General features: G+C 43.6%; 2 protein-coding genes across 2 annotated transcripts; one reads left to right on the plus strand and one right to left on the minus strand.

Annotated features, from left to right (window-relative positions):
- The first annotated feature begins 1915 nt into the window (after positions 1-1915).
- Positions 1916-8101, plus strand: hey1 (hes-related family bHLH transcription factor with YRPW motif 1). Its single transcript, XM_012868678.3, is given in 6 exon segments — positions 1916-1983; positions 4017-4325; positions 4432-4507; positions 4599-4682; positions 4801-4882; positions 6309-8101. Coding segments are annotated over 6 exon segments (1275 nt in total). The 5' UTR covers positions 1916-1930; the 3' UTR covers positions 6980-8101.
- A 3555-nt stretch (positions 8102-11656) lies between these two features.
- Positions 11657-24525, minus strand: stmn2b (stathmin 2b). The gene is made up of 5 exons (XM_012868612.3): positions 24362-24525; positions 16566-16661; positions 15962-16134; positions 15211-15402; positions 11657-13289 (listed from the first exon to the last, which is right to left on the minus strand). Exons 1-5 carry the CDS (start codon positions 24378-24380, stop codon positions 13230-13232), a joined length of 540 nt encoding a protein of 179 aa, XP_012724066.1. The 5' UTR covers positions 24381-24525; the 3' UTR covers positions 11657-13229.
- Between the last annotated feature and the right edge of the window lie 373 nt (positions 24526-24898).

Here is a 24898-nt window from a genome sequence, read left to right on the forward strand (position 1 = left end):
GTGATCAGGCCGTTAAATGTTAAACTGCGTGTGTGTGCCTGTGCTGCTGGAAGCCTAGCCTCATACGGCTACAAAAAGATGAAAACAGCCCTAAGTGCTTCCTCTCATTCATATAAACCAAACAAGGCGCCCCTCTCTCTCTCTCTCTCTCTCTCTGCAACGACTACTGCGACTTCGGCCCTCGCTGATAAGGATCTCCATAAAAGCGTTGTGTGTGCATGTAGAGGGTTTGATTTTAGTTTGACTTTTATTAGCCGGAGATTAAAATCACAAGCAGCTCAGAACAAATGGTACTCTCCTGCAGATTACAAATAATACCACAAGTTCAGATTTTATGTTTCCTCCTTGCATGCCCACGCTTCCTTGCCTTATTCAGTTTTTTTGTTCATTGTTGTAAACGACATGAACTGAAACCAAAGTTTAGTATGAATCAAGTCCTTCAGCATGCCTTCCAGCATCATGGTTACATAGAACTAGCTAAAGGCTAGCACCATACACCCAAGATGGGTGTTGGTGCTTTGTATTTATTGTAATAAAGAAAGTAATTTTCCAGACCTTAAATTTGCATTTCAGAAACCATTTGAGTAAAAACAACGACTTACACAGGCTTTGTAAAGCAATCTACTTTTGAATAAACAGAAAGATTCCAGAAATCTGCAATAATATCAACAACAAAAAAATAAAAAATAAAAATAAAAATTACATAAAATGATATAATCTACTTTCTTTTTAGGAAGTCATCACATTCTCTTTTTTGTTTCTTTTTTTTCTTATTTTTGGTCAATATTTTTAGTCACATTATAATGACATAAAATTATATAATCTATTTTCATTTTTGGAAGTCATCACATTCTCTCTCTTTTTTGGTAAATAGTTTTAGTCAAAAATATGTAGTCTATTCTGTATTTTTGAATATTGATCCTGTCTACACTGAGCTGTTAATGATTCCCGAGAAGCAATATCTAAATTTGTTTTAAACTTTTAGACATAAATACATGAAAAATAAATGACCTGCATTGGTGTTTGTTTCTGAACTTCTGTCTGTGGTTTTCTTGGCTAAAATTAAGGGCCCATAAAATGCTAAAAAAATATATACCGTTCTTTACGTAACAAAACAATAAAAGTACCAGCTAAAAAAAAACATAAAACACGATGCAACAAGTATGGAACAATGCGGAGCTTGCATCTCGCTGCCTTTCTCCTTGTTCTGGAGGGATTTAAACTGTAGCCATAAGCCACTTTTATTTGAAGAGGTCCCCCGCAGGAGCCCCAGCTGGACTGAAGAGCCCTGCAGCCAGCTTCACATGCAGAAACACGACTCCTCCATGTATACAAACACACAGCAAGCAGCGAATCTGTCAAATCATTTGGGGGGGAGTGTGACCACTATAGGAGCCAGCAGTCGCGCTGCGGTGATGATGTGGAAACTCCGGGGAGAAGGAGGCGGGGGATGGGGGGGGGACCAGTGGACTGACTGCGCTCACAGAGTCCTTGAAGTGGCCACGGAGTCTCCACCGTGCATGAGGTCTCTCTGTGGGGTAAGATTAGACGTGGTGGCTTCCTCTGGTTGCGGCAGCGCTGCCTCTGTCTGTCCTCCCGGGCTGAGTTAGTATTGGATTACAGGTTCACACGCTCGCTCGCAGACCGCCCGTCGCCCCGACCAATTGCTCCATTCATTCCTGCGCCGGAGACGGCCGTCGGCCTCTGATTGGTTATCAGCGCCGGTTAGGGAACTTTCCCACGGCCAGCGCGTGCTGACAGCCGGCCAGCCACTCCTCGTCACCGCCGGGGACGCACGCGCGCGCACGCATACACACGCGCACACGGACTGCAGACTGTGCGGAGGAGGAGGAGGAGGAGGAGGGAAGGAGGAGGTGAGGGGCACCGAAAGTCCACTGGACCGCTGTCAAAGTTTCTTCGAAGATCCTCTATGTCTGGAGAGACCAGTCACTCCCGAACCTGCAAAAAGTTTCAAAATCGACGGTAAATTCTAAAATTAAAGGATAGCATGGATAGCCCAGCATGATGGCAATGAGCATGAGATCAAAACACACACACAAAAAACGGATTATAAAGTTTTTTTTCTGGAACAGTAGCTACGGAAGCCTTGCAAGGTCACTTTTGAAAACGTATAACCTATCAACATGACTCAGCTGGATTGGACATTGCTCTCTACTACGGAGGTTGTGGACATCACTCTAGGGCGTCATTGATAGACCATGAAAGCACTCAGAAAAATTATGTGTCTGCATTGAAAAATAGAAACATGGAAAACTAATGCTTGATGGTGCATTTTACAGCTGTCAGAGCTTGATTTGGGTTTTTGTCTGTTATTCCAAGAGCTCACAAATTTTGTGATCCCCACCATGGATGTCATTCCATCAGGAAGCAATATATGAGCACCAGCAAAAAGTATTTCCTATCGCTTATAATGAAGACCCACAACAAATGCAACTATAAATGCATGAATTACTTACGGGTACTCACTTACAAATTATAAGGTTAATTTAAATTAGGTGCCAAAAAAACAAACATTTTCAAAAATTAACCATCACCTTGAAACAAGTAAGAAGCAGCTATATTGAAAAAAGTGAGGAATCATTTCCCTAAAGACACAAAACTAACTTAACTATCTTGAATTTTCTCTGGCTTAACAGAGCAAAACATGGTAGCCCACAACCACCTTTTGCTGCACGGTGTCAGCTGGCTGAAAAAAGGGCCACTACACTTTCCTTATTGCCGTGTTGCCTTGCTTACAAAAGAGACAAATTTAGCATATATATACCCAGTTGCGGAGAAGCATTTATATATATATATATATATATATATATATATATATATATATATATATATATATATATATATATAGTCTGTTGTCCACTTATCCGGGGTCAGGTTGAGGGGGTAGCAGCTTCAGTAGGGAGGCCCAGACGTCCCTCTCCCCAGCCACTTGGGCCAGCTCCTCAGGAGGAACCCCAAGGCGTTCCCAGGCCAGCCGAGAGACATAGTCCCTCCAGCGTGTCCTGGGTCTTCCCCTGGGCCTCTTCCCGGTGGGACATGACCGGAACACCTCACCAGGGAGGCGTCCAGGAGGCATCCTAACCAGATGCCCGAGCCACCTCAACTGGCTCCTCTCGACGTGAAGAAGCAGTGGCTCTACTCTGAGACTGAGCTCCTCACCCTATCTCTAAGGGAGAGCCCAGACACACTACGGAGAAAACTCATTTCAGCCGCTTGTATCCGGGATCTCGTTCTTTCGGTCACGACCCAAGCAAATTGCTGATAAGTTAATAAATCTCTACACACATATCCATTATGTATTTGCATACTGAACTTTGTTATTTTAGAAACACAGCTTTAGAGTAATAGTTTCCTTATTAGGAAAAAAAACATACATTTCAGATTCAACTTTTCAGACAGGCATTCTGAATCCACGACTGCATCTGAGCTCATGTTTAGAAACAATTCATTACATCAGCTGCAGCGCTTCGGACACAGACGCCACAAGTGCAGAAAAGAATATAGCTGCAGATCTAAAATGTTCGAATATAAATAGATCCAAATGGCAAGAATAGCTGTGCTCTGCTTTTTTTTTTTAGCAACTAAATATATCTGTGGTCCCATCATGGTCTGATTGTGAAACAAAGATTGCCCTCAAACTCCTCAGAAACTCCCGACTTGAAGAAGCTCAAAACGACCACAAGCCACACTGCTGTGTCATTTGTGCTTGTACTGTGTCTCCATGGTTGGTTATTTTTGCAGATGTGCATTCTTTCTTGTTCTTTGTTGTTGTTCTCTAGGATGTTTTTTTTTTTCAGTCTCTTTGCATCTGATCAGCCCTCTTTCACTGTTCTAATTTACTGTTTTCACATCTTTTGGTCCATTTGGTATCTCTTTCTTAGATTTCTTGCAAATGAGAATATGTGAGCATAGCTTTATGTCGCTCATTAGCATCAAAATAATCTCCTCGAGTGAGACATCTCAACTTTTATTCTCTTCTCCGATCTCTTTGAGAGGCGCTGGGGGTGTGCCTACCCTGTCAATCAAAGACCAGACGCATTAGTGATTGGCTGCGTGGAGCGCCGGGCCCCGCCCCCGCTGGCGCGCAGCAGCGTTGAAATGACACCGTGGGAACGCCGAGCGCTTCAAACGGAGGCGCTCCGGGCGAACCTGTGCATGTACGCACGTCTGGCAGAGCCGAACCGACAGACACGCAGGAATACTCTGAAGCCGTGAAAAATGAAAAGGAATCACGATTTTAGCTCCTCGGACAGCGAACTGGATGAGACCATTGAAGTGGAGAAGGAGAGCGCAGATGAGAATGGGTAAGATCTTTCATCACTGATGTCAGCCTTTTAGGAATAATATTCAACTATTGTTTTATTTTAATTAATATTATTATTAAAATGTAAATTTATTCTATTATTTTAGAAATATAAGCTCCCCTCTCGGGTCCATGTCTCCGACAACATCAACTCAGGTCCAGGCGCGGAAAAGACGCAGAGGAGTAAGTTAACAGATTATTTTTTTTTAATATATTGATCAAATCAATTGATGCTTGAGACAGCAGACTGATGTCCTGTTAATTGATTCGTCAGATCATCGAGAAGCGGCGCAGGGACCGAATAAATAACAGCTTGAGTGAGCTCCGCAGGCTGGTTCCCAGTGCCTACGAGAAGCAGGTGAGCGCACTCAGAAGAACCCAGAAATGTCACAAGGATTAAATGCATTAAGACTAAATTGAGCGTGGATGTTGTCTAAATTAGGATGTTTTTTTTCCCTCTCTTTTTCGTCCTCAAGGGTTCAGCCAAACTTGAAAAGGCGGAAATTTTGCAGATGACTGTTGATCACCTCAAGATGCTGCATGCTGCAGGGGGCAAAGGTGAGTACATATAGAAGTCTGCATTGTTTGTTGTTAATGGTCTGTTACATGCAGGCCCTGAACTAAATGTTCATTTTAAGGGTCATCAAACTATCAGGCGCCACAGCTTAACCAATATTCACGTTATGACAACTGCATTTGAATGTTTGTCTATTATATGGCTCTCATAACTGTATATATTTGTGTGCCCTGTCCTGGCAGCTTATAGGCAAACGGTATCAGAAAAAAATAAAAATAAATCAGGGCTCATTTCCACTTCGGCTCATACACGGGCTAGGATTTCTTTCTTTATTTCAAATTAGTTCACAATGTCAACAAACATGCTACATTTGCTAATGGAGCAAATATTTTCAGCTGCGTATAAATATATATACTAAATACTAAATACAAAGTGTTCAAATTCCAAAATCTGGCGGGTCTGGTTGCCGTGCAGTGTCAGTGGAATATTTGCTTTACAAAAAGGTGGGATAAAATTAGATATTCATCTTTTGCATAGAGGACCTTATTAAAATAATGACAGAAGAGGCCTTGTTTGGTTCAGGCAACAAATTGGACGGGCAATTATAGATGACGAATAGTGCAAGGACTAAACAACATAGTTAGGAGTAAGATAGGAAGTTATATCAATAATGACAAAATAACATTTTATCATTGTTAATATTATCATCGTTGTTGTTGTCATTCACTTTAAATGTGTTGTGAATTGATAAAACTTGGTATACATGTTTTGAAATATTAAAATGTATATTTTATTAAAGTTTAATCAATTATTTTGCAGCTTCCAGAGCTCAGATGTTAGTACCGGTTGAACAGGAGAGAGTGGTTATGTAACTAAATGCTTCTTGGACTCCATCTTGGCCTTTTAAATATTAATCCAGATGATTCGAGGCATAGCCAGTTTTCCCTTGAATCTGCCATTGCTTTTTAATGGTTTGTCTAAACTTCTGCGGCTTGGTTAGAAGGCTGAAGCGTAAAAAAAAACAAAAACGGTTTGGATGCTTCTAAATCATTAACTTCCAAAACAGCAGCAAACCAATATGCAGAAAAGGCAACAGGCCATTTACACTGATTTGCATATAATGTCCAATATATCAAGGATGACAGGCTTTAGTTTTGCATGATGACCACAGCAGATGTAGCGATCAGACTTTTGTGGGCAATTTCAGGTCTGCGATTTTTGTAAAGCTTTGACCTGGCAAGTCAAATTTCAGTTCAGTCTGATTCCTCTTTAAAAACAAGCATAAAGGAAGATATTAATTATCTATACACTAATGGACAAAGGGGTCTGACAGCTTATTAGATCCCTTCCACTTGTGGTCGGTTTCGGTCCCAAGCATAAAGCCAGTGGCACGAGCCTCTCTTCAATTACGTGCAAACTTGTTTTGCGATGTAAAGTTGAAGTGGTTTCCTCTCCTCGTCTCTCCAGGTTACTTTGACGCCCACGCCCTGGCGATGGACTACCGCGGTTTGGGTTTCAGGGAGTGCCTGGCCGAAACCGCCCGCTACCTCAGCATCATTGAGGGCCTGGACAGCACGGACCCGCTGCGGATCCGCCTGGTCTCTCACCTGAACAACTACGCCAGTCAGCGAGAGGCTCACACTGGCCTGAGTCACCTGGCCTGGGGCTCTGCCTTTGGATCGCCTCCGGCCCACCTCGCGCATCCCATCCTCCTCCAGCACCAACAGGGCGCTCCTTTGGCACCCCTGCCCCGCAGCACCACCAGCAGCCCACAGAATCCCCTGTCGTCCAGGTCTTCTTCGTCTCCCTCTTCCTCCACCTCCCCCACGTCCTCCTCGTTAGTCGCGGAGACTCACGGACCCGGCAGACGCAGCGACAGCGCCACGCCGCTCTCGGATCAGGGTCCGATCAGGGTTCCGTCCACCTCTTCCGCTCCCACCGCCGTCCTGCACCCGGCTTTGGTCCCCTCGTCCGTGTCCAAGCTCTCTCCTCCGCTCCTCTCCTCACTTTCCGCGTTCCCCTTCGCCTTCAGCGCCTTCCCCATCATCTCCCCTGCCACTGCCATCAGCCCCCCAGCTCAGAGCTCCAGCGTGGGCAAACCCTACAGACCCTGGGGGACGGAGATAGGAGCTTTCTGACTCGAATGAAAAAAAAAACTCGACACGTTCCGCCACACAGACTCGTTTCACCTTTCCAGCTGAGCCGGACTCAAGGACTAGACTGTATGTTCCCCTGCAAAGAAAGTGTTGCGTCTTTTCTATTTTTGATGAAATCCCACAGAGGATAGTTAAAGGTTTTCAAATTCTGCTGTTTATTTTTTATACATAAAAATGACCGATCCCCGTTCCTCCCCACTCCTTCAGCGGTTTCACCTCCTGGTTGTCGGCCATTCAAAGGACAGAATCAGGAGGTGGTCAAGCAAGTTCCTGGGTGAAAGTACCCACCACCAACCCCCCTCCCTTTTGTTGTTTTCCTCAAACTGCACAAGCAAGACTCGATGCCCTCACCACAGTGGGGAGGGACACATCTGAGAGCCATGACAGTACCCCCTCTCTCTTTTTCATGAGATTTTATGGGGTGGATTAACTGAAACCAGGCGTCTGTTTGACTGAACACTGGGAAGAAAAGTCAGATACCAGCTCGGCTTGACTAGGCGTCGCCCCAATCCGTCTTCCCAACTAATGTTACCGTTCAACAGTAAATTTTCACATGTTTTTTTCTCTGATGTAAACGAGACTAGGTTTATTCACCATCTCTCCAATTTATTCACATGCATTTCTTTGTTTAGCGTTGCAGCGTTGACTGTAATTGTGTTGAAAGTATTTCGGTCAACTCAGTTTCAATGGAGCATGACCGGGTGATTGATCAGGATGGCATCTTCGGAGTAGTTCTGCGTCATTCTGCATTGAGATTTTGTAAATGAAGGCTGTAGGTCTGTTCTATTTTTTAATTTTAATTTTTTTTTTGTCACCTCATCTCCAGTTACTTACACACGTTTATTTGTTGAGTGTTACAGCGTTGCCAATAGTCTTTCTAAAACTCTTTTGAGTCAAATCGGTTTCAGTGAAACACGACCACAAAATTGTTAAAAACGAGTCGTTTTGCATATATGTTTTGTGTCTCCGCTTTTAGCTGATGTGGTTTGTGGTTGCACAACAGAGCAACAAACAAATGCCAATAAATTAGAGTTTTCATCTTTTCCACTTCTGTTGCTGTTGTCAATGACAGGTTCCCGGCAATAAACAGTTCATTCTGACAAATGTTGTGGATTTATTGTGTGTGTGTGTGTGTGTGTGTGTGTGCACTCTGGAGTGTGTGTTTGCTTGTTGTGCTTCCCCCCCAACGCACATACACACACACAACTAGGAATGTGTGTGTGTGTTTGTTTGCATGTGTGTGCATCAGTATCGGCGACTGGTATCAGATGCGGACGCTTGTTTCTCTCAGCGACCCTCTGTGTGTGCACAGGAAGCCATTAACAAGGCGGGGATATCCTGGACAATAGCAGGCTTGGCCGGACCCGTGCGCTCCGTGGGAACTGGAGGAGGGAAAGAAAGAAAGAAAGAAAGAAAGAAAGAAAGAAAGAAAGAAAGAAAGAAAGAAAGAAAGTCCAAGAGTTTTGTCACTTTGCCATCATTTCTGCTTGGACCAGCTGCTATGACCTATAATCAATCCTTGATTTTTAGTTTTCTGAAATACATTTTTTTCCCTTTAGGTTTCTTATATTTATGAGCATATTTAAGAAGCAAGGTTTTGGTTGTAGAAAACTTGTGTTTTGTCTCCCTCTAGTGGCCATAAAGTGATTCTCCTCAGTGGAGATCAGAACAACTTTGATTACTTTAAGGGGACATGTCATGCAATTTTTTTTAGCCCGTAATTACACCTGGAGTTATTGTGCACCTGGAGTCTCTAGGAGTGCATACAAATTTAATGTTGTTTGTCCAGAAGCTGCGTAGATACCTTTATATATTTTTTGGGTCCTATTTTTCAAGCCGTTCAGTTTTCTCTGTTCTGCTGGTGAAGATTCTCAGTCATCCAGGTCATGGTCATTCCAAAAAAAGTTAAAAAACAAAACAACTGGACTTTTTTCCGAAGTTTGAAGATGTTTTCGCTTCCCATCCAGAAAGCTTTTTCGATTCAAATTTCTGGAATAGGAGTTCCAAGCTTTATAGTATTGCCCAAAAAGGCCTTGTTGTAGCTTAGATAACATGCAATTAAAACCGAAACTGGTCCACCCCTTAAGAACCAGTTTCATTTCAATTTGCATGTCATCTAAGCCATAACAAGGCCTTTTTGGGCAATACTATAAAGTTTAGAACTCCACACTACTCCAGACATTTGAATTGAGAAAGCTTTCTGAATGGGAAGCGAAATGCTTCAAACTTCGTAAAAAAAAGTCCAGTTGTTTTTTTTTTTTTTTACTTTTTTGGAATTTTCTCTGTTCTCTATTATGTTTTTGTTTTTTTTTTAACAATTGTTAATCACAAGGTCATTGATTTCTGGCTTACCAGTCTCACCAATCTGTCATTTCTATACCTCCGTGTGATTTTGTAGTCCAAGCTTAAGGATGCCAAAGCTGCAAGTGGAAAAGTTAAACTGTTTGGTCACTCATTAGACCGCCCCCAGCACACTAGAAATTTGGTCGACTGGGGTGCTCTATGATCTGGAGGTGTGTGTGTGTGTGTGTGTGTGTGTGTGTGTGTGTGTGTGCTTCCTTTAAATTTAAAGAGACAGCACCAAAATGGGTTGTTCTCAGATGCACCACAGAACAGGGGCAAAAAGGAGGAACGTGGGGGTAAATTAAATAACGAATTCAGACCAAATCATTGCAGTTCCACTTTATGTAGACCACAGCGCAATGATTTCAACTTGAAAAGGAAGCACTGAAAAAAAAAAGATATGTTCCCTTTAAGGAGGCACTAAAAAGCAAAGTACACTGTAGTTGCTAAAACAATTATTACACACAGTTTAAGTCAGAGGTTTGTGTATGCTCATAAGTAGCAGGATTTTTTTACACTTATCTTTATTCTACTAAGAATAGAACACAGTATATTTATTGGGGGTTCCACCTTTCTTCCAAATGCGTATCTGTGAAGTCAGACACTGATGTTGGACGAGAAGGCCTATAGCTCAGCGTCCTTCAAAGCCTTACAAGGTCTTTGACGCCGGACCGGACTCGCTCATCCATGTCTTTATGGACCTTGCTTTGGTTTGTTTAAACAGGAAAGGGCCACCTCCCAAGTTGGGGGCATGAAATTGGCCAAAGCGTGTTGGTATGTTGAAGCATTCAGAGCTCCTTTCAAGTGAAACCATGGGGCCGACGCTTTGCGTTGAACCTGGCGAGGTACTGTAAAGCTTGGATGCACCTGCTCAGCCAATCCACTGGATGAAACCCTGCTGCTCTGTTCACAAGCTGACCTGAAGGCCATATGAAGTTAGGAGGTCTGCAGCTGCTGACTCTGTGACCTCTGTATACCATGAGCCCCAGCGTCCGCTGACCCCACTCTGTGATTTTACGTGGCGTAATATCCCCCTCTTAGTCGAATGTGCTGTCATTTCCAATCCCTTCCTCTTTGCCATTATACCACAAACAGAATATTGTGGAGTATTTAGTAGCAAGGACATTTCGAGATGCAACTTCTTGCATAGGTGGCAACCTACCATGGTACCTGACCAGAATTCCCTGACATCTTCTTTAAATCCTTTATTTCTGGTCTCACTGGACTCTCATGTGAGAAGCATAGATGCCCGCACTGTCTGTAGGGGGCGTGTTCTGTCATTATGGTAACATTATGGATATAATGCAAGAGGAGCAGCACAGAAGTCTGAAAGCATGTTTATTTTTACAACCCTACGCATGGCTGAAAGTAAAGCAGGGGATAAATAAGGCCGAACCTTTTAGTTAAAGCTGTATCAGCAATCCACTTCCCCTGCAATGTCTTCCTCTGCTAACCGCTGTTGAATACAGGCAGATTTGATCTTTAGCGAAACCCTCTGTTTAAAGTGCGAACTGCAGTGAATATTTAGCAACGGTACAAACTTTCTTGACGTCTTAAGTTTTTCGGGATATCCGCCCCATCGAGGTACACCAAGGATTGAGGACAAACCATTTTCTACAAAAGGTTGTAGAAGCAGTCTATCTGCTAGGTGGCTTCGCCCTAAACACCTCCAGCCGGTGAAGAGAGTGGAATGACTGGATTCAAAGATTTGGATAGGTGAGCAAACCCTTTTGGCAATATGACGTATGGCTCTCAGTAATATTTGGATAAACGCCCCTCAGCAAGTTGTAGAAAATCTAATATTCTGGCATAAATGCGTTGAATTTTGTTTTAACGGTAAAAGCTGAAAGCAAAAGCTCTAAGCTCTGGAGGTGTAAATACCCTTTGAAAGCCACTGCAGTTTGATCTGACTCTGACTAACGAGATTCTAATGCACTGAATCGTTTTAATACGAGTTATTTGGCGTGGGTTTGTATGTTTCTCCTCGTCTCTGGGAGCTCTGGCTTCCTCCCACAGTCCAAACACATGCATGTTAGTTTAATTGGTCTCTTCCACATAGGAGGGAGTGTGTGCATTGATGACTGTTTGTCCTTGTTGCCAGGGGTCCTGTCCGGGATCGCCCCTGCCTCTTGCCGTACTCACCAGCACCCCAATCCCAGCCCCAGCCCCTTCCTGCTCACTGCCAGTAATGAAAAGTTTGCTCCACGTTCCTGACCCAGCGGTCGGGGGGGACCTTTGATCAAGACGCACGTAAAAGCAAACGCACGGTAAACGGACAGTTTTTTTGTTTTTGAAAGAAATCGCTCTCAAAGCCAGTTTTATTCACTGAACCCCAAATCTTTATTGACCACTGCTTGCTCACAAAGATATACGTGGAAGAGGAGGAAACACACAAATGGATGGAGGAGAGAAAGAGAGTCAGGAAGGAAACTAACTGTCTGTGTCTAACTTTCTGACAATCATTACACGCTGTACTGTTATTGATTTTTTTTTGTATCGAAACAGATCAACACGCTAACTACCCGGTCTTTGTGCGGTACACTCACACACCCCACTCACACGCAATCGCTGCGACCTGTATTCATGCTTATACGCTCAGGAATCCTGTTCCCGTGGATCGATGGTGCAGTCATGCCTATTATGGCTTAAATATATTTGTTGTGCCAATATTTACTGTGTTTCGGGGGGGGGGAGAGTCTGATGATTTAACGATGAAGAGAACTAGAGGATTCAGAGATGGATCAAGCAGTGTTATTTTTTTCTTCTTCTTCTTCTCTTTCTAGTATGATTCACTGTAACAACTGGAGCTCGTTGCTCCGGGGGGTCGTAGGGATGCGCCCCGACTGTAACGGAGGCGCCGTATGCGACTGTGGCCTCTGAGGACGTGTGACGTTTATGAGGGAAGCTTTTATGAGATTAACGGAGCGTTATTGGTGTTTTCCTGTGCCGTGTGGCGAGGGTGTGAGTGATTTCACTGCCTATGTGTGTGTGTGTGTGTGTGTGAAAAGAGAATGGAAATGAAGGAGAAGGAGGATGAGGATGGGCTCGTTAAATGCTATAGTGTTCTCCTGCGGTACGGTCACTACCTATTTTCACATGAGCGGATGTCCGGGAACAGCTTGCAGTCCCCACAAAAAGCGAGCTTGCAAAATCCAAAGCACCACCCTGCCTTCTGGCAACCCTTAGGGCAAAAAATGCACCCCCTCCCCGACTCTGCGCCCAGATTCCCGCTTTTTTTTGTTGTTGTTTTTTTGTTGGTGGGGAGGTGCAACCTGTTCACAGTAAAACATCAGCTAGCTGGCAAACTCACAACAAACACCTAAGCTTGTTACCACACGAGAGAAAGGAGAGAGAGAGAGAAACGTAAAACAAACATTCTCAGGCTGAAATGAGAGGGCAAAGAAAAGGAAAATGAACAGATCATTACATCCATATATATAATATGCAGGGAGAAGAAACCTATATATAAAAATGGCACACTGCAATCAATACCTTTGCTGCTTGTATCGGACTGTATATAACAAAAAAAAAGTATTTACAAAAACCACTGTCAGGTGTCAATTGGATTTTTTTTTCTCTTCACATTTGAGCAAAAACATTCTTTTTGTTTTTAAAGGACAGCAGATGATAGTTATCCTCCTTTTCTAAATTTTTTTTTTTTTTGCTTTTTTGCAATCCTTTCCACCCCCCCAACTCTATTTGAACCTCTCGCTATCCCAGGGTGGCGTTTCTTCGAAGTTTCGTAGCAATACAAGGGGGTGGGGGGGAATGTCGGGGACACGGGTGGAGGGGTGTGGACATGTAGGACGAGGTGGGGAGGGAGGTGTTCCTCAGACAGGAGGTGGTGACTGGAGGTGGGAGGGGGGTGGGGGGGGGGTGTTGGGGCCTCTCACGGCATCAACTCTTCTCTCAGCTCCTTGTTTCTGCGCACCTCCTGAGCATGCCTCTCCTGGAAGAAGAAGAAAAAAAAACACATATAAAAGATCATAATGTGTTTTTCTCAGTTTCCTTTTTTCCTCATTTGACGTCTGCCCCCTGCAGGGATAGAAGAGCAGCTTATTTTTAATGCAGCTGCACGTCTTTTGGGATGCCTTGCAAAAATGGTTTTATCGGGATTCTATCAGGTGAACCCGCACAAATAAGCACAAAAATATTTTCTTATATATAAAAATCGCTAAATTGTGGCGTTTCCGCTTGACACGGTGCTCTTCTTTGCAAAAATAGTTCAATCTCCATCAGATCTGATGGCTATTATTAAATCCATGGAGTCTTACCACAGATTCTCACGTAGATTTAGGTCTGACACATGTGCTTTGATCTAAATAATCTTCAGGGTGATTTCCTCCAGGTTTGCCCTTTATTTAGCTCCATCAACTCTGACCAGCTTCCCTGTCCTTGCTAAAGAAAAGTATCCCCACAGCATGATGGTCATGCTTCACAGATGTTATGGTGTGTTCAGGCTGAAGTCCAGAGCTAGCTCTCTGCGCTTTGAATGTCAGACCAAAAGTTTAATTTTGGACTCTTCTTGACAGAGCACCTTTTTAACCGTTACAAAGGTTTTCCTATTACTGTTTGTAGAGCGCATGGCCAGTTGTGCAGTCTCCCACCCGAGTTGGGGATCTCTGCAGCTCCTCCAGAGTCACCGTGGGCGTCTCGGCTGCCTCTGTGATTAATGCTCCCCTGGTCAGGCTTAGGTGGACGGCCATGTCTTGGTACGTTTACAATTGTCTGATACGCTTTCACTTTTCAGATGCTAGAGTGAACAGTTCTCATTGAGACGTTCAAAGCTTGGGATATTTCTGTTTCGGATGATGGAGAAAAAGGTTGGGATAAGGTTTTATAACCTAACCCCTGCTTAAAAGCTCTCCACAAATTTTATCCTGACTGGTCTGCTGCGTTCCTTGGTCTACATGAGGCTGTGTTCGCTGATGTTCTCCAACAAACCTCTGAGGCCTTCACAGTACGGCTGGATTTATACCAGGATGAAATTACACATGGTACTTACTAATTAGCTCACCTCTGAAGGCAACTAGTTTTAAGGGCTTTAGAGTAAAAGGGATGAACACAAATGGACGAGGTGGGGAGGACACACTTTTGAAAATTGTATCTAATAATTTTTGACAACATGCATCATTTTCCTTCTACTTCTACTTCATGTTGGTCATAAAATCCCAATAAAATAGGCCGAAGTGTTTTTAAACAACTTACTGTGATCTTATTCTGTCTTCCTTTCTTCTATTGTTATTTATGTTTCTTCTATTTTATAATTGCTTTACTTATCTTTAATGTTTTTAAAATGTTCTTTTGAAAATCTTATTTGGCTTGGCTGTATGTTTTCACATATGCCAATTTAATTGAATTGATTTTGACTTATTCTGCAAACTCTTGAACTTTTTTTCTTGATCAAGAGCGCCATCTGCTGATGGTCTCCACTCAGTTCTCTTTCTTAGACGTTGCAATTAAAAGCCCAAGTAATAAGTCAACGTACCATCTTAAGGAGTCACAGCTACACACTTCAAGTAAAGCAAATAAAACTGACATTTCTAGCAGAAGGAGATGCATTAAAAATGTTTGTTACTAAATGTAAAGCATTGTTTGGAATCAGCAAAGCTTTGTTAAAGTTTTCCAGAGGGCTTTCACATTTCTTTAGACTTTAGGCTGGTTTTACATTCACTTTTTGGTGTGTAGTCCTTTTATCTTAAGCAGTATTGGAAGGAAGGAAAGTAGACAACAGACGAGAATAAACAGATGGCCCTGATTGTCCACCGGTGTGCAGCATTTCCAGGGTTTACCTGTAGCTCCCATCTTTCATCCTTTGTCAATCGTCCACAGTTTCCCATCCCACATTCATCTTTTAATGCACTTCTCACCTTCTCCTGCAGGCGCTCCATCATGGCCGCCAGGAAGGCCTGCCGGTTCTCCTCGATCTGCTCCATCTTCACCTGCAGCTTCTCCTCGGCCATGCGGCTGAAGTTGCTGTTCTCCTCCATGGCCTTCAGCAGCACTTCGCGCTCGTGCTCGCGTTTCTCGGCAAGGATTCGGAGGATCTGCGCCTCCTGGGACTTAAAGAAACAAGAGAGCGACGAGGTGAGCTGGGGGGTTGGGTTAATGCCGTGAGGGCAGCTTCTCGTAAACCGCTAACAAATCGCAGACGGTTGAGTATGAATCGGTGACTCACATGTTCAGAATAAAGAGCTGAAACTACAGAAAGCTTTTGCCTCTGCTCGCCAACCTAACTTTCTTGAGATGTAATCTAGAGCAGCTACGGTTATTTCAATGGATTCTAGTGAAAACCAAGCATCAAACAAATCAATCAAGCAAGTCTCATTGATTGGGTAATGATTGTATTATTGATTTGTTGATGGATTGCCTGAGGTACCAGGTGCTGGACTCACTGCATTGACGTTGGAATCAATGAGATGCGGGGATTAGCCCACAATAGGCTGTTTTTTAAATTCATCTCTATAGCCGTCGTTTGCATTTAGTCAACACAATGCTTACAATCCTTGCTGTTTGGGGTAAAAACTATGAATCTGTCCAGTTTTAAGACCTTTGCGGTTCACTGAAGCAAAGTGATATTAGGCATCTGGCTGCAGTCATAATGACAGGAAGCATCCTTACTCTCCTCCTGTCCTCGGCCGCCTCCAGCTTCTTCTGGATGTCCTCCAGGGAAATGTCCCTCTTTGGGGGGCTGGTGATGCAGTGAGCCACATCCGATGTCGGAGAGGGCGGCTTCAGGATGACCTCAAAGGCTTGACCTGACGCCCGCTTGTTGATTGGCTTGATGTCCATATCTGCATTAAAAAGAAAGAGTTTCAGCCGTCGCCTTGTGGATTTTTAACTTCGATCTGTTTGCCAAAAGGCCTGGGCCAGTATCAAGCTATAGCAAGGTTATGAAACATCTTGGTTTCAAAACGGATCAATTGTTCTATCGCGCGGTCTCTACCATTTGAAGTCCTTTTAATGAGATGCCAGAGAAAGTGCTGCAGTAACTGGAGTTTTCTCCAGCTGCGCAGAGCTGTTATTGCCAGCAGCGTTTTATTGTTTATGAGAGATTATATTGGACGAATTTAGCAGCAGCATGAATAATCTCCACAAACTATTTGATTATGTTTTGCGTTTTGTTTAGTGTGTAACACCATGAAACCACGGTACTGTATATAGACCACGTGAGTCTCATGCAAGCCCGTACCTATTTAATGAGGATGAAAAGACTCCCTCCTACCTTCAAAGTCCCCCAAAATGGTTTTTCGGCTCTCGGGGTACAGGCAGGAGCATATGAGCGAGAGGACGGAAATCTCCTTCATCTTCTCTTTGTAAGCTGTGGAGATGAACGGGGATGATGATTTGTTTTCACACAGATCCAGATATTAACCCAGTAACACAGAAAAAGATGAAACGTCGTCATTAACCTAGTTTCACTTAAGCAGGAGGAGACCTTTGATGTAAATACGAGGGCTTTTTCTTTTCCCACAGAAAGAAAAACCCTCACCATCAAAGCATGTCTGACGCCGCTGAGCTGCTTTCATCTCCTTTTTCTCTTCCTAGCAAGGAGAGTCTGACGGATGCTTCCTCGCTTGGCCTAATTTCCCCCCCGAACGACTTCGGCGTTCTCGTCCCCGCAGGATTCGCCACACATCAGCGACTATGCATTTTATTGTTGATGTATTATTTATGAACCCTGCCAGAGCAACGCCCCTTTTAATCCCAGCAACTCTCTTGCTAATGCAACCAAAAAATCAGAGATAAGTAATCAGGGGGGGAAAATAAAACTGCATTTCATGTAAGCCCCCAGTATGGTTTCTTATCTGTCTGGAGGTTTGCTTATCAGCAATACGCAGCAGCCTGACTCTCAGTGTCGTGGCCTTTTCTTTGTCCAAAAAGTTCGTAAAGCTGGCATCAGTTCTGACTGGCTGGATTTGGCAACATGCAGATTGCTTAGTGGGGAGGGAGAACGTGGTTCAAAGGGAAGATAGAGTGGTAAAAAAAAAGGAATAACTGGAACAACAAAGCTTGTCTAAGCTTGTTGGGTTTTCTTGGGGGTACTTATATTAGTTTGTAATGTGGGTTCAGCAGCAGCCCCTGCAGGGAAAATATGAGAACAGATCTGCAGGTTATTAAACACCCCGCTTTTCCATCAATCAAACAGTCGGCTAGTTTGCAACGCGCAGATTGTCAACTGAGGGCAGACGGAGTAAAAGAATAAAGAGAGCAAATGGGCTTGTATAACCTTGTTTCTTTTAATAGTTTTCTTCTTCTTTTTCTTTTTTTTCTTGGGTTTTGGGGCATATGTAATGCTTAGCGATGTGGTTTCTGCCGCGTTCCCCAACAGAGGAAAAAAAGGTGGAACGATATCTGCAACGCGCCGCAGGTTGTTAAACGTTTTCCTCTCCGTCTGTCGAGGTACGCTGCACCATGGCGCAGGATCTGCATGCCCGGCTGTCACCGAGCAGCAGTCGTCCATCACCCGGAGCCCGCGGGCCTGGAATGTGCCACTCTTGATTCATGGTGTGGAGCTGGCTACAGTAGCAACGAGAGATGATTTACAAGTGAAGGAGCGACACGGTTAGAGGATGATTAATCTGAGTCCTCCTTCTTCTGTGCTGGTGTTGCAGCTCTCTGTTCTCTCTCTCTCTATTTCTCTGGCTCACTTTCTGCCCTGCAGACTGGCAGACGCCCCGGTAATGTGATAAACTCTCACATGCAGCTCTCGCTACTCTCTTATGGTCTTGTTAACCCCTTCCCCGAGGAGTATGTGGGAGAGAGATAGGCGCACAGCAGGGGGGGAAATGAAAACTTTGGAGAAGAAAGGAATGAAGAGGAAAGCAGGTTAAGGTTAAATTTGAAAAAAAAATGGAGTTTCCTTTCAATGAAAGGCCTGAAAATAAGGAAGCAAGTTGCTGACATGAGCAGCTACACTTCTTACATCTGAAACAGGAATCACAAAAAGAGGAATTAGACTCGGCAAGGAGTGAAGCCCCCTGAGGAATGCCTGCCGTCGCTGACTGCCCCCCAGGACAGCCTAATGGAAGCAGCCAGCTCAGGTGGAAAGCACTTCAGTTTGTAATTAGCGGATCGCCCTGTTTCCGCTGATTACATGGGGGGGATGCGGGTGGGGTGGGGGGACACATTTGAAAGGATGCCACAGACTCGTTAGGAGCCGCGTCTCTGTCAAGACTCCAGCAGCCATTTTCTAACACCCTGTTGACATCTAAAGTCTTTAGCGATTCAGTGGAGCAGTTACTTCTTCTTTCAATAGCCTTTATGGTGCTTTTGAAAACATTTAAATGTGTGATTAACTATTCTTTATTTCACAGCCAGTTAATCAGCTGATTATTAAAACAAAGGAACAACTCTTAAATTAAGATATCCTCCTACCGCAGCCGGCTGGAGATATAAGCAAACTCTGCAGCTGCTTAGGGCCACCTTATGGAATACATAATAATTTCAAAGGTTTTGTTAAAACTTAAGCTACTTTTGCCTAAAATAGGGTCACAATACATGTAAACTACAATTCTTTCTACATCAGTCCATTTCGTGGATAAAACATTTTTCTGCATCGTACGTTTGACTTAACGAATACGATATAGTGCAGTTCGCTGAAAAACAACAATAAACTAATGCAGCAAGGGAAAGATTTCCAGCTGCAGCAAAATAACTTCTTAATTTAAAAGACAGCTTTTATTAGAAAAATATGTATTATAATTTCAGTAAAATATAGAATAGGAATACTTCAATGAGACGAAAAAGGTAAAAAATAAATGTACCTTATGAAGGGGAGTCTTTGTAACCGGCCATAAAAAAATATTTAAACAGCAGTTTTTAACATTTTTAGCCCATGATAAAAGTTTTCTGGGTTAGCAGAGGTGAGAAATGGTCATAGTTGATCCAGTTGATAATTGTGAAATAAACTGAGCTGCACCTATGGCTGGGAGCTCCTAAAAACTGTGCCAGTGTTAATCTTTGGCTCACCCGCTGCAGCTCTCTTCCCAAACACTAGGAGTCGCCACTGATGAAACGACACTGCTACGCTGCAGGAATGGTAACACGAAAAGATGCTGACATCATTTTAACTGGTTTGTCATCAGAATAGTTTGCATTTTACCGACATGAACATTTCAAAGCGACACATCTAGAAACTGCCACGACTCAGGGGTCGCTCTGCCGGCACATTTCCGTCATGTGTCTATAAATGGTCACAAACTGGTTCATCTTAACGTCGTTTTCCCTCCACTGTGACACTGTGACGTCTGTATAAAATGTGACGAGCTTTGCTGGAAGTTGGCACCCCCCAAAAACAAAATTCTGCTTCAGGCAACCTTGACGCAGCTCCGCCTCAAGCTGTCAAAATAAAACCCCGTAAAAGAAGATATTGTGCAGAGAAAAAAACCAATAGGTATCAAATTCAATGCAATCAGCAAGTAAACTCAGAAATGATGAGCTGTAATCGGATTCTGTTTCATTTATAGGGTCTGGGGTGAGCTTTTTGCATTACTATGTCAAGGCAGATTTACTTTCTGGGCTATTTTGCACTCGGGAAGCTTAAAATAAACGAAAACATCCCCCCTTACTCTCATTTTTCTGATGTCTGCATAATCAAAAATATATGAGGTTCTCTATGAAAACAAAATACGTTAAACCGCCAGCGGGTTTCTGTTAACGGCTGTAATAACGCACCCTCCCCCCTTGCAGATCCGGCACGTAAAAATGACAAAATGCCCCCGCAGTGACGGGACGACACTGAAGACGAGTTGAAATGAAAGCACGTGGTCAGAGGCTGAGCCTGAGTTTCGCAGCGTCGTCGTCCCGGGCTGAAAAGGGGCTGAAATAATCTCAGACGGGGATGACGCTAACATTTTTAATGCGCCTCTCTCTCTCTCTCTCTCTGCGTCCCACAGGCGGTTCCAACCAGCCAGGTCAGCATGTTTGTGCTTCGCCTTCCGTCTCAAGCGCTGACGCACCCATCAAAGTGCACTTCCGCTTCCGATCCATCAACCAAAGAGCCCCGATCGTCAATATCCTTAGTGAGCGCCTTTCTCGATTTTGCTACTTTCTGCAGCCCCTGTCCTCTGTCTCATCTGCTGCTGATGTATATTCTCACTCACATATTCGCTTCTTTTCTATCATGTTTGATGTTCGTCACCTCACCCTCCTCCATCTTGTATGCATTTCCCTTTGTCAGCACAAACCACCACACCTGAATTGGCTATCTTCCCATCTTATCCTTCCCCCTCTACCGCCGCCATTACCAGGAGAGATTTTTTTTACAGTCACTTTGAGCAACCTAACCATTAAAAGGCCTCCAACAAACACGCAGCCTTGTTCACGCAAAAGGCCTTACAGGCCCCCCTGGGTGCTGTAGCTTTCAGAGCACAGTGGGTTTGAGGGCGCGTGTTCAGCAACTTTACAGCAACAATATAAACACGAAATTATGAAGCCATCACAAGAGCAAAATAGGTCGTTAAATGGATCATTACGGCAACCCAGACGATCAGGCACAGTGGGTGGAGAGCTGCTGATGAGATTCCAGTAACTGAGACTTCCAGTTCGAGTTAATCCGTCTATAAAGACACAGAAATCTCCCGATATATCAGACAGTCGGTTTGTTGGCAGTTGCTTTTACATCGGCGCTCTTGATCTGCAGAATGGCATAAAAAAAATGTGATGCGTTTCCTCATGTTTTACACCCTTAGGATAACATTCTGCCACTAAACAGCTGGTTCGTGAAACATCTTTCTGATTAAAAGCGGCCTCTTCTGTTCAGTGATTTGTCTTTACTGTTGTCTGACTGTCTAAAAAAAAAAAAAAAAGTGCCGTAGCTTTCGCTGCATTGTGGTCTTGAAACACATCAGCTTGCAGGAAGATAACATCCTGTCAGACCAAGCCATCGGTTGGGTTTTAAACCTCAGACGCTTGCTTCAACTTAGTGTTCTTTACTCAGTTTTACCCGAACATTACAAAGGGTGTTGTACAAGCTTTAGTATTCATGCTAAATGTTTTTAGTTTATTTACCATTTACATATATAATGTAGGTCAGAACGTTGCTGATGCATCTCTCCATCTACTGATGACAGTTGTTTGTTGTCATGTTGTATTTGACATTTTTCCATCCATTTTATTTAGCTATGTCCACACACCTCCGTTGAATCTATGTCTTGTTGTCAATATCTTGGCATTTGAATTGATGTAAACCTTGCTCTCGACATCCATTAGAACACCAAACACATTAAAAAGGAAACGCTCTTGTACGTAAAGTGATTTATGGCTTTCATTCAACAAATTCCTGTTGACCCGACCTTGTCTCGTTGACTATATATACTATATATGATCGGCCCTGGCAGTTGTTGTTGAGACTCGCTGTTTAGTACCGTTTTTAATATTTTATTGCTTTTACTTGACATTTGCATTATTGGATTTGTGCTGACTATTGTCTGTTAAAGCAATATGTCTTACCTTCTAGGTTTGCCCCTGTTTCTACCTTTCTAAAAGGTAAAATGAAAATGAAAAACAACCGGCTACAATGTGCCCCGATAGATTTAGACGTGATGAACGCTCAGCAAACCATCACCAGCAGCAGGGCGGATGTCACCTGCTCGTCTTTCCCAGCCTGCGATTAGGGGCGACAGTCATCTTAGGACCAGTAATGTGGGCGTGTCGCACAGATCGATGCGACCCAGCCGGTGATAAATCAGGATGACTTACAAACCAGAGGAGGGGGGGGGGGGCTTATGTAGATATGCCCACAACAACATGGCGAGAAATACCAATGGACAACGGAGTGGACTTTTTTACGTCGGATCAGGCTTTTTGAAGTGAGGTGCTGTTACAAAAAACAGAGTTATCACCAATGAAGACACTCCTGGTGTCTTCATTTAGTGTACATTCAGACTGGTTGGAGCCAGGTGACCTAGGCATCTTAGCAGTTTATGCAAATAAGATTTCATAAACCATTTAACCGTCGCTATGTTGGCATGGCACATGTATTTAGATACAAACTGATTACTTCCATGATAAATGGATGTAGGAATATGAAAAACCTGTGAGAGTTTAAACTCCAAACACGTTTCCAGTCAAAGTAAAACTGTTCAAAAAGCAAACGTATCATATTTTGGGGGCCTCTAGAGTTGATTGTACACCAGGGGTCGAGAGCTATAACCATTCATAACAACTCTTTGTGGAAACATAGATAGTTTGAGTTACTATGACATCTAACTTCCCTTTGGGATTATAACAGTATTGTCTTATTTAATTAAAATGAATAAGCCCACTCCCACGCTGTGCCCTTCCAGCCTGGGGAAAATCCTTATGGGACCCACAAACACAGGTTGGTTGGCAACTCATTTAATACTAAATGAAAATTGCTAGAATGTTACCCTCTGATGTGAACTTTTAATAGAGCTTTGCTTCAAAAAAACCCTGAACTAATCGATTTCAGGCTGGGCGTTATTGGATGATTTCCATTTCTGGTCACAAAGGGATTGATTTTCTGGCCCCAACCTGAAGGTAAATGACTACACCTTATTGGAAATATCACGAGGTATTTATCATCAACCTAAGTCCTTAAATATATATATAATAACAAATGGATGATGATAGTAATAAAAAGCATGAAGATCTGCTGCTGATAGAAATTAAAAACGCTTCAATTAACCAATTAACTTCTTGTTTGCTTCTCTGCAAAAAGAAATGAGTGTAAATGAACTCAGTGACCCGCCGAGTGATGACTGGCATCATGGCTGCTTTCCGTGCCCATCCCACTCTGCCTGTCTGCAGCTCAAATCAAGATCATGCAGGGGGGAGAATGAAAAAAAAAAAAAAGCAGAGGCTGGGGAGGAGGAGAAAAAAGGAGGAGGAGAGGCCAGCGTTTAAGTGTCCCAGAGCTCAGACATCAGGGCCCTTACCGCTGTCGCCCCCCCACTGCACGCCCCTCCGTTACCTTCTCCGTCCACCATAAAACAAACACATCCATCATGCACTTGGATATGAATATTAAAAGCTCTCTTGTTTTGTGTTATTTTTGGGGAGAAATCTGTATCTTATGTCCATTTTTTTTTGTTACACGCCATTGCTCATTATGATCAAAATAAAATGCAACGAATGTCAAACAAGGCCTCCCTCCCACCCGCCTATATTGCAACTCACTGCCACCACCCTATTCTAAACCAGTATCTCATCCAATAACCTTCCTAACAGGATTAGGGCCTAATATTCGTCTTTTCATCGCCAGTCGTAAATCCTTCCCTCGACAGCAGAGTACTTCGTGATAAGGATGCTCCTTTTTTTTTTTCTTCCTCTCCTTCTCTCTCTCTCCTTCCTTCGTGTCTGTGCATGCAGCGGTCACGTTGAGAAAATGGATTCAGCGGGCAAAGACAGAGGATGACCCAGTTTTTTTTTTTTTTCCTTGAAGAAAACGGGGGATTTGTGACGGTGAGACGTCTCACACCCCGGGGAGCGGCTTTTTGAAGGGAGCAGGGATGTTGGGTGGGGTCGCTGGAGCTGCATTATGCTGCGCGGCTCTGAGTCAGGCAGCGAAGGGGGGCAGGTGCTGCAGCGATAAAACCCTGCACCCATAAAGCAACGACAAAAATATCCCATTTCTATCACTATTAATATTTATTTTTTTATATGCATTACCCAGAATGGATGCCGAATAAGCGTATGCGTCATTGGCTGAATTTTTCAGATGCGTCCATATGGCTCTGCGTGGAATTTAGGATTTGATTTATCAAAAAATAAACGCAGATTAAAGCATTAGAGCTGAAACATAAAAATAACAAATGAAGATGCCCCAGTTTCCTAACTTCACCATAAAGAGGAGAGTTGCAGAGGAGTTTGGCCGCTCCCTCCTGTCAGCCCTCAGCATCCTTTTGTGCCATGGGTGTCGCCACTGCCTCTCATCATCATCATCATCATCATCATCACCACCACCATCCCCTTCACCCTGAAACCTGCCTCGTTCTTTCATGCAAGGGGAAATATACGTCTGCTTAAAAAAATAAAAAATAAAAGACAAGAACTCACCGACTGCGGTCTTAGCCATGTCTGAAGAGTGGGTTGGCCTGGAGAGAATGTGCGTCGGTGTCTGGATGCTGTATCACCGGGTGAAGGGACTGCTGGTAAGGCACTGAGTCAGCAGAGAGAGACGGGGGGCTGCCGGTGCGCCTGGTGGTCTGCGCCGAGCTGCAGCAAAGGAGGCGACAAATAACCAGGACGGCACCGGAAGTGTGGATCCATTCCGCCAAAATAAAAGCAGACACGTTCCTTCTTTTTTTTTTTTTTTTTTTTTTTTTTGTTTTTTTTTTTTGTTTTGTTTTTTTGTGGAAAAGCTTAAATTTAGCCAACCAAAGGAAGCATATATTTAAGTGACACCACGTTCTTAATCCACGGGGTTCAATATGACCTCGGTGCATCTTTTGCTGCTGTGACAGCTTCGGCTCTTCTAGGCAGGCTGTGCACAGGGTTCCAGAGTAATTCAAAAAAGGTTACAACAAAGAAAACCACCGGACTCCTATTCTGAAGCTGAAGACGTTTCGCTTCCCCATCCAGGAAGCTTTCTCA

This window comes from Fundulus heteroclitus, chromosome 13 (genome assembly GCF_011125445.2).
Source record: "Fundulus heteroclitus isolate FHET01 chromosome 13, MU-UCD_Fhet_4.1, whole genome shotgun sequence".
Lineage (NCBI taxonomy): Eukaryota > Metazoa > Chordata > Actinopteri > Cyprinodontiformes > Fundulidae > Fundulus > Fundulus heteroclitus.

What these genes read in the sequence shown, in the direction of transcription:
- stmn2b (XM_012868612.3), bottom strand. An exon ending in CATTTTGGGGGACTTTGAAG is followed by an intron (nt 16,135 to 16,565) that starts GTAGGAGGGAGT and finishes TTTTTAATGCAG; the next exon opens with ATATGGACATCAAGCCAATC. An exon ending in TGGAGCGCCTGCAGGAGAAG is followed by an intron (nt 13,290 to 15,210) that starts GTGAGAAGTGCA and finishes TTCTTCTTCCAG; the next exon opens with GAGAGGCATGCTCAGGAGGT.